We start from the raw sequence: 15,732 nt of genomic DNA on the forward strand, positions 1-15,732 counted from the left end.
GTGCGAAAATGCATTGAGACAGAATGATCTTTGTATCCTTTTTTGATGTTAGTTAGGTGTTCTCTAAGCCTGTCTCGTAAACGTCTGGTGGTTCTACCGACGTATTGTTTTCCGCAGCTACATTCGAGTAGATACACTACATGAGTGCTATAGCATGTTATTACCATTTGAACATCATAAGTTTTCCCGGTGACATTCGATCGGAAACTTTTGATCGATTTTTTGTGAATACCATTATGGGTACATAGCATACAATGATTACAAGGGTTAAAGCCTTTTCGGTTCAGATTAAAATTAAACGAGAGTTTTCTAGGTGAATTCTCAATGTTTGGTGCTAACACATTTCTCAACTGGGGGGCTTTCCTGAACGTAATCTCTGGATGTTCAGGTAAAGCCTCTCCCAGTATGGGGTCATTCTTAAGTATAGACCAGTGTTTCTTAATGATTCTAGAGACCTTCTTATAATGGACGGAAAACTGAGTGGTGAAAGGACAAAATCTTTCATTATACCGTTTGTCTTTGGGAACGAGGAGATTTTCTCTGTCTATATTTCCCACCTCTTCGATTCCTTTATCTAGGATACAACTATCATATCCTTTTTCCACAAAACGTGATTTGAGTATATTAGCTTGAACATTATAGTCCTCCAATTTGTTAGTTTCTGCCTATCCGCAGAAACTGTCCTTTTGGTATCCCATTCTACCATCTAGGGTGATGACAGCTATTTTTTGGGATAAAACCGTTCCGATCTGTTTTTTTAAAAAAGCTTTTAGTTAAAATGTTGTTATCCTCAATAAAAAGCGTTAGGTCCAGGAAATTGATTTCTAAATAGCTGTGTTCGTATGTCAACTTAATATCAAGATTATTGAAGTTAGTTAAGGGTCTTAAAAAAATTCTTTAGAGAGAATTCATCCCCTTTCCATAGCAGTAAAATGTCATCTATATAGCGTCTGTAAAACATAAGATCCGGCATGCGCGAGCAGCGGGAACGCCAATTAATGTTAATTGAAGGGCATGTGTTCCCCTATATAAGAATGATCAGTCACTGAGAGGGCCAGCTTTCTTTGAGACCGTGCGTGGCACGAAACATGTCAGAAAGCTGCCCTCAGTGACTTTCCATCCACGTGGACTTCTCCTGTCTGGCCAATAGGCCTTTTGCATATCATGTGAGTTGCATTTCTTATCATTTCTCTGCATTCTAATAAAGCAATGTTGCACTTAGATATTTTTGTTTTCTGGCTCTTTTTTTCTTGAGCCAATTTTCCCAAGGAAATTGCTGGACACTCTCCAGAGCTCTATCTCCCTCTGGTGGTCTGTGAATACATCATACACTTTGGGATACCTGGTCTGAAGAGATCCTGGTTGCTGGCTCCCTCTGGTGGTCTCCAATCAGAACTCTGCCATTCAGAAACCCTGCTGACATGCTGTGATATATGCTGCTACTAGTCAGAATACCCGGGTCCAGATGTTCACACCCAGGTGACCTTATCTATATGCGCTTAACATAGCGCTATCTGGTTAGTGCAATCTATTCTCATTTCTTCACCACTGATGTCACGAATATCGTCCGTTCGCTATATATAGATTGTCACCTATCATCACGTTTCTATATGGAATTGAATTTATGAACTTATCTATGCACGGTGACTCATAGTTGTGTGTGCTATACACAATCTTGCATTCATATATGCTCAATATCATTTTTTGAGTAGTATACATATTTCTACATTTATATTTGCTTAATATCATTGATGGGAGCGCTGCATGTTTTTTTATAGTGTGCCCAAACTGACAGGGAGGAGGGCTGTTGGTAAACAATGCAGCCCTCCTCCCTGTCAGTGATTGCCAGTAATCACCGGGCGGGACCCAGTGATTGACACCCAGGGCCATGATTGGCAGCGCGGGTAGGGCTTCTAGGTAGTGCGCCTCCTACCCAGAATTGTAGCATCACGTATATATACGTGATCCTGTGCACAGGGGCCGCCCCGTAGCAGTAAATCTACTATAGGGCGGTCCTTAAGTGGTTAAACAAAAAGTTAAAAAAAAAAGACTGTCTTCTTTTTCTGTATAACATATATAACAAACAAAACAATACTTGGAAGAAAAGTGTTTTAATTATGTACACAATGCAACAGCAATGATTACATATTTACTGGAACTGAAACATTTACATCTGGTAAGTCTTAGAAAAACAAATGCATGAAGTAAATCCATCAATGAATTTGTCAGAGTTCCTTGTTTTGATTGTAAACAGTAATGTTACTACTCACCACCAGGCAAGTTCACTGGTTTGGTCTCATTGACAGTATGGATAATGCCCTAAACACATGATGTCCATGGAATGCACTTACATTACACAGAAAGGTGCATGTCAACAAAAATAATGAACTTTGTAGCTCTTCTAATTCTACACTCCTATGTACAATTATGCCGTATTTAGAAGAAAAGTTTAAAACCATAATAGGAGAGACTAAAACGAAAACAGTTTCCACTCTGAAGTCTGTACTTTAAAAAAGAGCTCTTGATCCTTGATTTTCAAATTCTGACCAGGCATCGTTTAATTCCATGAAAATCATTTTAGCATACTGTTCATAGGGTTTTCCAGTGGCCTAAAAAGAAAAAGAAATAAATAATGTGAAAAAATACTGAACAATGTATCTCTAATTTGTTACTACTGAAGGAATGACAAGCTATGTTAGTGCAGTTTTAAATCACATTGTGGTAATTTTCTTTGTATCTTTTTTAGGCTCCATGCACATTACCTTAAAAAAAACTCTCCTAGCAGCAGCACTTAAGAGTTTTGTTTTTTTTTCTGCCTCTAGAAGCAAAAAATGTTAACCTATGTGTCCACGTACACTTTGTAGTCTAGGGGCATTTTTTTTTTTTAAAGAATAAGTTCACCTTTGGGAACATGTTACATGTTCCACCCGTTTTTAGGGTGGAACATTTAACATGTTCCCAATGCTCCAGCTGCTCCCTGCTCTCCCTCCCTATCTGTAACAGAAGTACGGGGAGAAGTTCCCCGTACTAGGGGTCACTTATTAAAAACAGCGCGGCTGTGTGGGGCTCCACCCACATGGCCACGTCATTCATTCACAGAATTCATTCACAGGTCCTGACAGGTTAACCCTTTGAGGACCAAGGGACGTATTTGTCCCATGTTTTTAATTGCATGTATCATCTGATTAAGAACTTAAAACTTTTTTTTTTTGGTTTGAGTCAAAATATTAGTTCTTATCAACAAACAACAAAATGGATCTAGCTTTTTGCCAATTATTTCATGAAATGGTTTAGTTACAGCAACTGAAGTGTACGAACTTTAAAAACAAAAAAATTGATTCTTTTGGCGTTCCAAAATCTTACGGTCCTCAAAGGGTTAACAGCTGTCAGTTCTCAATTAACTACCATGGTGCTATGCAGCGTCATGGTAGTTTATTGAATCTTCTTGTCAGTATATCTGCTTGCCTGTACATCCCGTACGGGAAAGCAGCTATACTGAAAGGTCTACTGATCGTTGGTGCAATGCTTTACAGGCTCTGGCAACCAAAAATAATAAATGCACATTTTTTTTTACCTGAAAGAAAAAAAAAAAAAGAATTTATTATTTGTGTTCAAAAGATGAACTTATCCTTTAAGCTCAGCATTTAGTTTTTTCTGCCAGCAAATTGCTTTAAAAAAAACGCAAACCAGAGTGTTTTTTTTCTGCTCCTAACTGCTGCCAAGAGCTAGTAAGCAGTGGGTTGTTGAAGAATGGGCAGCCGTCATGTCCTTAACAACTGATGACTCATGAGATGTCCACGGGATTCCCTGCTGACAGCTGAATGTAAACAAAAGAATGCCGGTATTAAAAAAAAAATATTAAAAAAAAAAAACCAAAAAAAAAACGGTGTGGGGTCCCTCCCAGAGGTCTGGTAAAGATTTTGAGGAAACACCATGCCCAAAAAAAAAAAAAAAAAAAAAAAAAAAAAAAAAAAAAAAGACTGTGCGGTCCCCCTCAAAATCCATACCGAGTATGCAGCCCGGCAGGCTAGTAAAGGGGAGGGACAAGATGCTGTCCCCGCCTTGTCCCTCGCTCATTCTCCCCTTTCCTGACATGTGGAAAGAAGGGAAAGGGGAGTCATGATTGAAACCTTTAAAATACATTAAGGGTGGTGAATGAGGTTCAGGTGGGCAGTATTTTCAACACAAAGCAAAAACACAGGGACATGACCTTAAACTAACTGGGGGAAAGTTCGAAACTTATCTCAATCTCAGAAAGTAATATTTTACTGAAAGGGTAGTTGATCATTGGAATAATGTTCCAGCAGAGGTATTGAGCCAGTCAACATTAAACAGCTTCAAACATGCTTGGGACAAGCATAGATCTATACTCAAGACAAAAAAAAACAAAACAAAAACAAAAAAACCCAAAAAACAAAGAACAAAAAAATAAACACACAAAAAAAAAACAAAAAACAGGCAGACTTAATGGATCACTCGGTCTCTTTCTGCCGTCACTTTTCTCTGTTTCTATACTGGGCTGCATGCTTAGATAAGGGTCTGGTAAGGATTAGTGGGGCCCCTCCACACAGGTGTTTTTTTTTTTTTTTTTTTATGCCAGCATTATTTTGTTTACATTCAGCTATTCGTGGGGAATCCCAGTGATAGTTGATGAGTCATTGGCATTGATGAGGACGTGGGTGACTTATGTTGTAAAACGATGTGTAAACTGGCGTTTTAAGCTTCTAGTGTGCATTGAGCCCTACGTTTTGAATAGTGCATGGAGAATTAAAATTCTATTTTCAGGCTTTATATTGCTGTGCCATGGTTTGGAAGACTCCCTTCATCACAAGACAGGTAATGAGGGGAAAATTATAAAGGGGTTGGAAAGCAATAAAATCATTCTAGGCTAGACAGATGGAGTGTTGGACTCCAACCTAACTAAGCAGATAGGTTTAATAGAGTACATTTGCTTTGAGACAGCCTTATGGTGTATAAGGGATACCTTTTCTTCAAGGTTCCCTGGATATTTACCTTGTGTGGGTGAAAGAAAAAAAAAAAAAAAAAAAAAGATATATGAAGGTGCCTCTTCTTCAAGGCTTAGATTTTTGCCGCAGTGATTTGCATGAGATAATATTGTTCCCAGGCTTTATTTAGGAAATGCAATTATAGCTCCTTCTGGTCATGAGTCTAGCACCATAAAACATGACAGAGGTTCTAACACATCACCACTCAGAAAGAAAATGTCTGGAATTCAACTTTAATACCAGGCTACACTGGATGCAGCTACAGCTGTATTTGGGTTAATCTCTCTCAGGTATACAAATCTATATTCTGCAATGTTTGCTCAATCCTTCTTAGCAAATTTGCTCCATCTCTGTCAGGCTTGATGGGAACTGTTTGTGAGCAAAATTTTTTTTGTCTTGCTATTGATTCTCAGTTGGATTGAGGTCTCGGCTATGGCTGTACCATTCTAAGACATTTAGGTTGTGGTTGGAACCATCAGTTTACCAGCTTTAGCTGTGTGGTTTGTAACTATCCTGTTTGAAGGAGAACCTCTGCAATATTCTCAGGTCACTTGCAGACTGAAACAGAATAGGGCTGAAACTAATCAACATAAATCCATAATAAAAATAGTTAACGATTTTCATTATAGATTAGTTGATCAGCCAACTAGCTGGCCTGCATAAAGAATTCATTATTTGTTTACATGTCAGTATACACAGTACAACACAGATACGGCTCAGTACACCCTCCATACATGTCAGTAAGTGCTTTATGGGACATGTGGTCCTGGGAAGAAAAAGGAAGTGATGTAAGGGCCCTGTGCAGGGAAGATAAGCAACTGAACCCAGGTAAGATGGGAGGCCGATAGACTGATGGTAAATTAAGGCATTACAATTACATTTTAAGTTTACTGGTATTGTGCATTATATTTAAAAATTATTATATCCATGCAAAAAAAGTCTCAGCCTTTAGTACTACCTTAATATAAAAAAATGTATATCCCTCCTCCACCCTTGATTCCCATTTAAAATACCCTGTATATCCTACTTCTGGGAATACTGATAAGGATAAGGATGTGTTAGGAACATTAGGATGCCCCATCGTTTAATGGAAATGATCAACTTACAGAGGACTGAATTAGACACCCTGAAAATCTAAGTGAAAAAATGATGCAGCAGGCTAGTCCATTTTGCTGAAATTTCATTGCAGGAACTAAAAATGATACTCCGTAGTTTGTATGGCCCCCACATGTTTGTATACATGCCTGACAACATCGGGGTATGCTCCTAATGAGAAGACGGATGGTGTCCTGGGGTACTTCCTCCAAGATCTGGACCAGGGCATCACTGAGCTCCTGAACAGTCTGAGGTGCAACCTGGCGGTGTTGAATGGACTGAAACATTATATCCCAGAGGAATTCCATTGGATTTAGGTCAGGCGAGCGTGGGGGCCATTCAATGGTATCAATTCCTTCATCCTCCAGGAACTGCCTGCATACTCTCGTCACATGAGGTCGGGCATTTTCATGCACCAGGAGGAACCCAGGAACCACTGCACCAGCGTAGGGTCTGACAATGGGTCCAAGGATTTCATCCCGATACCTATTGGGAGTCAGGGTGCCATTGTCTAACCTGTAGAGGTCTGTGCGTCCCCCCATGGATATGCCTCCCCAGATCATCACTCACCACCAAAACGGTCATGCTGAACAATATTACAGGCAACATAACGTTCTCCACGGCTTCTCCAGACCCTTTCACTTCTGTCACATGTGCTCATGGTGAACCTGCTCTCATCTGTGAAAAGCACAGGGTGCCAGTGGCAGACCTGCCAATCCTGGTGTTCAATGGCAAATGCGAATCGAGCTCTAAGGTGCCAGGCATTGAGCACAGGGCCTACTAGAGGACGTTGGGCCCTCAGGCCACCCTCATGAAGTCTGTTTCTGATTGGTCAGAGACATTCACATTAGTGGCCTGCTGGAGGTCATTTTGTAGGGCCCTGAAAGTGCTCATCTTGTTCCTTCTTGCACAAAGGAGCATATACCCGTCCTGCTGATGGGTTAAGGACCTTCTACGGCCCTGTCCAGCTCTCCTAGAGTAACTGCCTGTCTCCTGGAATCTCCTCCATGCTCTTGAGACTGCGCTTGGAAACACAGCAAACCTTCTGGCAATGGCACTTATTGATGTGCCATCCTGGAGGAGTTGGACTGCCTGTGCAACCTCTGTAGGGTCCAGGTATCGCCTCATGCTACCAGTAGTGACACTGACCCTAGCCAAATGCAAAACTAGTGAAAAACAGTCAGACGAGATGAGTAGCAAAAAAAAAAAATGTACGTGGCCTCCACCTGTAAAACAAATCCTGTTTTGGGGGTCATCTCATTGTTGCCCATCTAGTGCACCTGTTAATTTCATTAACACCAAAGCAGCTGAAACTGATTAACCACTTGAAGACCAGCCACTGCATTAAACCGTTTGCAGGGAGGCACGGCTGCGCAAAACCACGTTTTTAAACGTGTTCCGCGCTCCCGAGGTTTTCGCGGGCAGGGGGCGCGAGCCGGCCGACCCACGGGTGTCACCATTTGATCCCCGAGGGATCAATCATTCCGTTTCAGCCAGTGATGTCCGGCTGAAATCGGATGATCGGTCACGGTCCTATCCCGTCCTGTGTTGACAGTTACACAGGACAGGATATGATGTCATTCTTCTCTGCCTGGGCACATTCCGTTCCAGACAGAGAAGAAGATAGAAGAATTGTGAGTACAAACCACTACACTTACAGTCAGAACACACCTAGGACACATTTAACCCCCTGATCGACACCCCCCCAGTTAACTCCTTCACTGCCCTGTCACCAGTGTCATTGATCAGTGAACAGATTTTTACTGATCACTGTATCAGTGTCCCTGGCGACTTCCAATAGTGTTAGTGCCCCTCCCAGATAGCGCCAGTTTGCCCGCTAGTACACCAGTAATCCCATTTAACCCCTTGATCGCCGCCCCCCCCCCCCCCCCCCCCGTTAACCCCTTCACTGCCCTGTCACCAGTGTCATTGATCAGTAAAAATCTGTTCACTGTAATCACTGTATTAGTGTCACTGGTGACTTCCGATAGTGTTAGCGTCAATTAGCGCCCCTCCCAGATAGCGTCAGATTGCCGCTAGTACACAAGTAATTGACCCCTTGATTGCCAGGAACACGCTCACTTGCACGCTAAACCTCCATTGCTAGTATAGTGTCTGATTGGATCAATATCTTTGATTAGATCAGCGCTATACCAGCGTTCACATTACTATAGTATCCCCAAAAAGACAGCGTTAGCGGGATCAGCCCCGACACCTGCCAGCACCTGTGTTTAGCCCCTACGCCCCCCCCCCCCCTTCTTCCCCAGCAAGTGCAGTGTCAGTAGATAACGGTCACTTGATACATTACACACAAAACCGCAGTGTTCACAGAATCAGACCTGATCTCTGTTAGCACTTGTCGGTAAATTTTTTGTAGCGGTTCAAGGAGTCCCGACAGCCAGGTGCTCTTTTTCCCGTGAGTCGCACTAGGTACCTGTAAATTTAGTGGCCAAAATGTCCAACCAAAGGTACTCTAGTGAAGAGGCCTACAGGATTCTGAGCATGTCAGGGGAGAGGGAAGGGGAAGACTCCCTGACAGAATCGGGCTCAGGATACGAACCTGTAGACAGCAGCGACACCCTGACAGGTAACTCAGGCGACGGAGAAGAGGTCCCTGCTAAGAGCAGGTGTACCCGACCCCATTCCCAGGTTGCTGAGGTGGTACAAACGCATGATGACTCTCATATGCAGCAGAGTGTCAATACTAGTGCCGCACTACCTTTTGGTGAACTGGTAAGCACCAGTGGCCTAGTCCATCCAGGTCTTATACATACCAGCACCGCAGTATGACTTGGTGACGTGGCGAGTCCCATAAGTGCAGTACAAGCTGGTGCGGTGGCGACCACAAGTAGTGTCCCGCAGCCACGAAGAATTTGCAGACAGGCCCGTAGAGCTCCTAGTATCCTTCTGAATGTGCTTGCAAATCCCGATTGGCAGCCCACAAATTCTGAAGCACACTTACTTCCCCCATTCACTGCCCAACCCGGAATTCAGGTGGAAACAGCAAATTTAAATACTCCCCTTGATTTTTTTGAGCTGTTTTTCACAGATGATCTTTATGCATTGATTGTGGATCAAAGCAATTTATATGTACAACAATTTATCACCGCCAACCTAAATTCAAACCTTGCCAGACCATTCACATGGAAACCCATTACGGTTTCCGAATTTAAAGTTTTTTGGGCCTAACCCTCAACATGGGCATTAATAAAAAAAATCAATTGCGGTTGTATTGGTCCACAGACCCGCTTGTTCATATGTCCGTGTTCTCTACTGCCATGGCCAGGCATAGATATGAGACGATAATGCGTTTTATGCACGTCAACGACAACACTCAATCGTCCTCGGGGTGACCCTGAATTTGACCGGCTCCACAAAATTCGGCCCCTCGTAAATCACTTTAACCAAAAATTTGCAGATGTGTATACTCCCCAGCAAAACATCTGCATCAATGAGTCCCTCATTCAATTTTCTGTCAGCCTTGTAATCAAACAATTTCTCCCCAGAAAGCGTGCCAGATATGGGATCAAGATGTATAAGACCTGTGAGAGGGCAACAGGCTATACATATAAGTTTCGGATTTACGAGGGAAAAGATAGTCACGTGGGGCCCCCTGGATGCCCAGACTACATGGGGAGCAGTGGCAAGATAGTTTGGGACTTGGTGTCATCCTTTTTCCATTTGGGGTACCACTTATACATGGACAATTTTTATTCAAGCCTGCCACTATTTAGACATTTGTTCAATCTTGGAATTTGCGCATGTGGCACTGTGCGATCTAATCGCCGGGGCTTCCCCCAACAGCTTGTAAATACCAGTCTTAGAAAGGGGGAAAAAGCCTGCTTGAGAAACGAAGAATTGCTCGCAGTGAAGTGGAAGGACAAACGGGATGTTTACCTCCTGTTTTCCATTCACGCAGATACGACCATCCAAATTGCCACGGCAGCTGGTGTTGTTGAGAAGCCCCTCTGTATCCACGATTATAACCTTAACATGGGAGGAGTGGACTTCAACGACCAGATGATGAAGCCGTACTTAGTTTCCCGAAAAGCCAGACGCTGGTACAAAAAAGTGTCTGTTTATTTATTTCAATTGGCTTTATATAACGCTTTTGTTCTCTACAAAGCAACTGGAAACAGTGAATAAAAATATATTTATAGTGCCGCGCTCCTATTTATGTATATATATAACTAGATCCAATCTATTCTCATTCTGATAAATACATATATTGATACCTGAATGAAATCCATAAATCACTATAACTAGTGAATAAAAAAATCAATTGTAAATCACTGTGACTTGTGAATCAATAAAGAATGAATAATTATAAATAAATCAAAAACCTTAATTAATATGGCTGATATCAATCAATAAAAAACCTAAATTAAATGTGACTAATAAATAGATAAAAATGGGGTGTATATAAATACTTGGTGCCACTCTAATCAATTCATCAATATTGTGCAAAAACATATATAAATGTGCAAGTGCAATCAATATAGTACATGAATAAATAAAGTCTTTTGAAATAAGTGCAATGTGCAGGTGAGTTTCTTATTCCCTCTCGCCAGGTGCCGTGTGGTCTCCCTATGCGCTCACCTTAATATTTGCCTAAATAAATTCAGGCAAATAGACTTTTAATCCTTCCAGGATTGATGGGATATTGCTCATGTATAAGATGTTCCAAGAGGTGGGTGTAGATCTATTGTGATCCTCCTGTGCTCTCCTCTTTCTCCTTGTGCAGCTGCTCATAGATGGGTGTTAAGACCAGCTCTATAGGAATCTCCTAAATTCCCCTCCTGGGGTCACCTCCTTCTCATATCCTCCTTTCACCAGTGTGGGGAATGTGGACAACTGAAGATATTTGCTGTTACCTGCTAACATGTGATTGGGTATTTTAATTTTTATTTAAATAAAATTGACAACATTGCACTATGGAACCTGTTTCCCTTGTGTCTCTGAGTGGACCCTAGAGGTGTTGCCGGAGCGGTGGAGTGCAGGAAGAGGTCTGGATAAAGCTACTGTTATTCCGGTTATATTGAGGGGATCTGCAGGAGATTGTCTGAATACTAGTAGAAAACGCTGGTTGGCCCTTGAGGTCATTGCAAGGAGAGGCAGAGTATTGCTCACTCACTACTGACCGTTTTAACTTATGCTGTCCTGGATCACCAAAGAACCATATACCGCTGTGTGATACCGCTACTGGCAGTAATACATTTCCTCTATACAAAAGGATAAGGCACCATGGTCTTTTTTTCTTCATTTGACCCACATTCCCCACACTGGTGAAAGGAGGATATGAGAAGGAGGTGACCCCAGGAGGGGAATTTAGGAGATTCCTATAGAGCTGGTCTTAACACCCATCTATGAGCAGCTGCACAAGGAGAAAGAGGAGAGCACAGGAGGATCACAATAGATCTACACCCACCTCTTGGAACATCTTATACATGAGCAATATCCCATCAATCCTGGAAGGATTAAAAGTCTATTTGCCTGAATTTATTTAGGCAAATATTAAGGTGAGCGCATAGGGAGACCACAAGGCACCTGGCGAGAGGGAATAAGAAACTCACCTGCACATTGCACTTATTTCAAAAGACTTTATTTATTCATGTACTATATTGATTGCACTTGCACATTTATATATGTTTTTGCACAATATTGATGGATTGATTAGAGTGGCACCAAGTATTTATATACACCCCATTTTTATCTATTTATTAGTCACATTTAATTTAGGTTTTTTATTGATTGATATCAGCCATATTAATTAAGGTTTTTGATTTATTTATCATTATTCATTCTTTATTGATTCACAAGTCACAGTGATTTACAATTGATTTTTTTATTCACTAGTTATAGTGATTTATGGATTTAATTCAAGTGTAAATATATGTATTTATCAGAATGAGAGTAGATTGGATCTAGTTATATATATACATAAATAGGAGCGCGGCACTATAAATATATTTTTATTACTGAATAAACACTAGTAAGTGAGTCTGTGTAAGTGCCAGCGCACCAAGCACATTATACCAGTAGATAACTATTTATAACCCACTGAATGCCTCATTCATAATAGCTCACAAGTATTCACTATTTACAGCATGGAAACAGTGAATCCTACCTAAAAATTCCAGTTAGAGATAATCAGGGCCCTTTTGTATCCAGAAGGTGCTGCACCCCAAACCCCCATCCCAGATGCAGTTAGCCGGATGCATGAGAGACATTTTCCCAATACCATTCCTGGTACCCCAACTCAAAGAAGACCCCAAAAAAGATGACGTGTCTGTAGCAGACATGGACTTAGGCGTGACAGCTGCTTTTGTTGTCCCTCCTGTCCTGGCCAACCTGGCCTCTGCGTCAAGCCCTGCTTCCGCCTCTACCATACACTAGTGGACTATTAGTATAGGGTACAGCACGGCACAGATCAGGGCACATTTACACAGGGTCTCGAAAGATGTTAGGTAGTCAGGAAACTGGCTATCACATTTGGAGAGACCCATCCATCTGTTTTAAAAATGTTTAAAGTTTGAAAAAAAAAAGTTAAAAAAAAAATTAAGTACAAATCCCCCCAAAAAATAAAAAAAATTTAAAAACCAAAAAGTTATATTTTTTTTTGTCATTTTTGTGATTGTTCTACTTTTACTGTTTTATTGTTACTGTTTTATTGTTAATCATTTCTGTTTGCAGGAATACTTTCAGCTGCAGCACTGACCTGTTTATTCTGACAGCAACAGGAACTTGCTCTCAGAATATACATAAATCAGTGTGGGCAGTGCTGTTGGATGAGATTTTTCATCCGCAGTTAAAAAAAAAAAAAAAAAAAAAAAGAGCATATATGCCGAAGCATGGGGGCCTGGGGTGGCCAGTGGATGGATGGCCCCTATGCTTTGGCATATATATTTAATATTTTTTGTCACATTTCATGTGTGTCCACCATTAGAAGTGGGTTCATGCAGGGAGGTATTCTAATGGTGGGCATACCACACTTTTTCTGGCAGAGATTTCTTCTCTTTTTTTTTCCATTCAGCCCACAAGCTGCATAAAGATAAAAATAACATAGCATATATACCCAACAAGGACCAGCGACGTACTGGTACATCACTGGACTTTGAATGGTTATACCAGGGTGATGCCTGCAGCTGCAGGCATCATCCTAGTATTTTTTTCAGCCGGTGATGGACTTTCATGTAAAAGCATTCCTGGTGGCTAATTAGCTGCAGGATTGCTTTTACAAGCAGCGGGAGAAAATGCCCCCCTCCCTGAGATAGCATTAAAAGTGATAAAAAAAAATAAAAAATAAAGGGACAGCGTAAAAATAATTAAATAAATCAGAAAAAAAAAAAAAGTACCCTTGCCCACGCGCACCTGCAGTCGTGAGCGTTGACCCTGTGCCAGTATGGAAACAGCGATTGCCCCATGCATGTGAGGTATCGCTACGAACGTCAGATCAAGGGCAGTAATTATAGCTCTAGACCTCCTTTGTAAATCTAAAATGGTAGCTTGTAAAGGCTTTTAAAACATTGCCTATAGATATTAAAAATGTATGCAGTTTGTCGCCATTGCACAGGGCATGCGCAATTTTAAAGCATGTCATGTTTGGTATCTATTTACTCAGCATAGCATCATCTTTTATATCATACCAAATAATTGGCCAATATATTGTGTTTTTGTGCATTAAAATTCAAAATAAGTGTATATTGTTCAAAAAAATTGCGTTTGAAAAAAAATCGCCGTGTAAGTAATATGTGCGATAAAAAATTGCAGCCCACACCATTTTATTTACTAGGATGTCTGCTCTAAAAAAAATATATAATGTTTGGGGGTTAACTTTAATTTCCTAGCAAAAATACAGATTTTTTTAATGTGAACAAAAAGTGTCAGAAAAGGCTTGGTCTTCAGGTGGTTAGAAGAGTGAGTGATGTGTGGCATAAAAAAATGACCCCTTTTTGGAAAGTAGACACCCCAAACTATTTGCTGAGAGGCATGTTGAATCAATAGAAAAATTTATTTTTTTACCACAAGTTTTTGGAAGATGACAAAAAAAAAAAAATTACACAAAATCTGCTACTTCTCCTGAGTATGGGGGTACCACATGTGAGAGACATTTTGGCAGTCTAGCCAAGTACAGGACCCCAAAATCCAATAAGCACCTTCAGGCTTTTAAAGGGCTTTATTTCCTCATTACACTTCCTGACTACCTATCACAGCTTCGGAAGCCCTGGAATGCCAGAATAGCACCAAACACCCCCCCCAAATGACCAATTTTTGGAAAGTAGACACCCCAAGGAATTTGATAAGAAGCATGGTGAGTATTTTTCAGACCTCATTTGTTTTTGGAAAATGAAGAAAACAAAAACATATTTTTATTTCTTTTTTTATATTTCAAAACCTTGTGAGAAAAAATGAGATCTGCAAAATACTTACCATGCCTCTTTTTAAATTCCTTGGAGTGTCTACTTTCCAAAAAGGGGTCATTTGGGGGGGGGGGGGTGCTATCCTGGCATGTCAGGGCCTTCAAAACTGTGATAGGTAGTGGGGAAGTGAAATGAAGAAGTTACGCACCTTCAGGCTTTCGAAGTGGTCATTGGATTTCAGGCTCCTGTATGTGGCTAGGCTCCCAAAAAGTCTCACACGTGTGGTATCCCCATACTCGGTAGAAGTAGCAGAATGTATTTTGGGGTGTAATTCCACATATACCTATGGCTTGTGTGAGAAATAAATCATTTAAATGACAACTTTGTGTAAAAAAAAAAAAAAAAAAAAAAAAAGGTTTTGTCATTTTCCAGAAACTTGTGGAAAAAAAACTAAATCTCCCATGGACACCAAATGCCTCTCAGCAGATAGCTTAGGGTGTCTACTTTCCGAAAAGGGGTCATTTGGGGGTGTTTTTTCTATCCTGGTATTTTAGCACCTCAAGAAATGTGATGGGCAGTCAGAAAGTAAAAGCTGTGTAAATTCCATTATCTATACCATAGTTTGTTGATGCTATAACTTTCACACAAAGCAATCAATATACACTTATTGGGATTTTTTTTACCAAAAACATGTAGCAGAATACATTTTGGCCTAAATTTATGACGAAATTTGAGATTTTTTGATATTTTTTTATGACGGAAATGAAAAAATAGTTTTTTTTTCAAAATTTTCGTGTTTTTTTTGTTTATAGCGCAAAAAATAAAAAGCGCAGAGGTGATCAAATACCACCAAAAGAAAGCTCTATTTGTGTGAAAAAAAGGACGTAAATTTCATTTATGTACAGCATTGCATGACCGCGGAATTGTCAGTTAAACTAGCGCAGCGCTGTATAGCAAAAAAAGGCATAAATTGCAGTATCTATACCATAGTTTGTAGACGCTATAACTTTCACACAAAGCAATCAATATACACTTATTGGGATTTTTTTTTACCAAAAACATGTAGCAGAATACATTTTGGCTTAAATTTATGACTAACTTTGAGTTTACAATATTTTTTTTATAGCTGAAAGTAGAAAATATTGTTTTTTTTTAAATTTTTTTTTATATATATATAGCGCAAAAAATAAAAAGCGCACAGGTGATAAAATACCACCAAAAGAAAGCTCTATTTGTGTGAAAAAAAGGACAAATTTTGTTTGGGTACAGAA

General features: G+C 40.4%; 1 protein-coding gene and 1 long non-coding RNA gene across 2 annotated transcripts in view; one reads left to right on the forward strand and one right to left on the reverse strand.

Moving 5' to 3' along the window:
* LOC149454520 (uncharacterized) overlaps nt 1-15,732 on the forward strand; it is an 86,696-nt gene that overhangs the window by 13,811 nt on the left and 57,153 nt on the right. The window lies entirely within an intron of this gene.
* The window catches only part of GAK (cyclin G associated kinase), a 142,081-nt gene continuing 128,444 nt past the window's right edge, over nt 2,096-15,732 (reverse strand). The window contains exon 28 of the mRNA XM_089687442.1: nt 2,096-2,609. Within this exon, the coding sequence (XP_089543568.1) occupies nt 2,508-2,609 (102 nt within the window). The 3' untranslated portion in view covers nt 2,096-2,507. The remainder of the gene's footprint in view (nt 2,610-15,732) is intronic.

The sequence above is a fragment of the Staurois parvus genome, unplaced genomic scaffold (assembly GCF_062004578.1).
Source record: "Staurois parvus isolate SC_StPar_1 unplaced genomic scaffold, SC_StPar_1.0 ptg000425l, whole genome shotgun sequence".
Lineage (NCBI taxonomy): Eukaryota > Metazoa > Chordata > Amphibia > Anura > Ranidae > Staurois > Staurois parvus.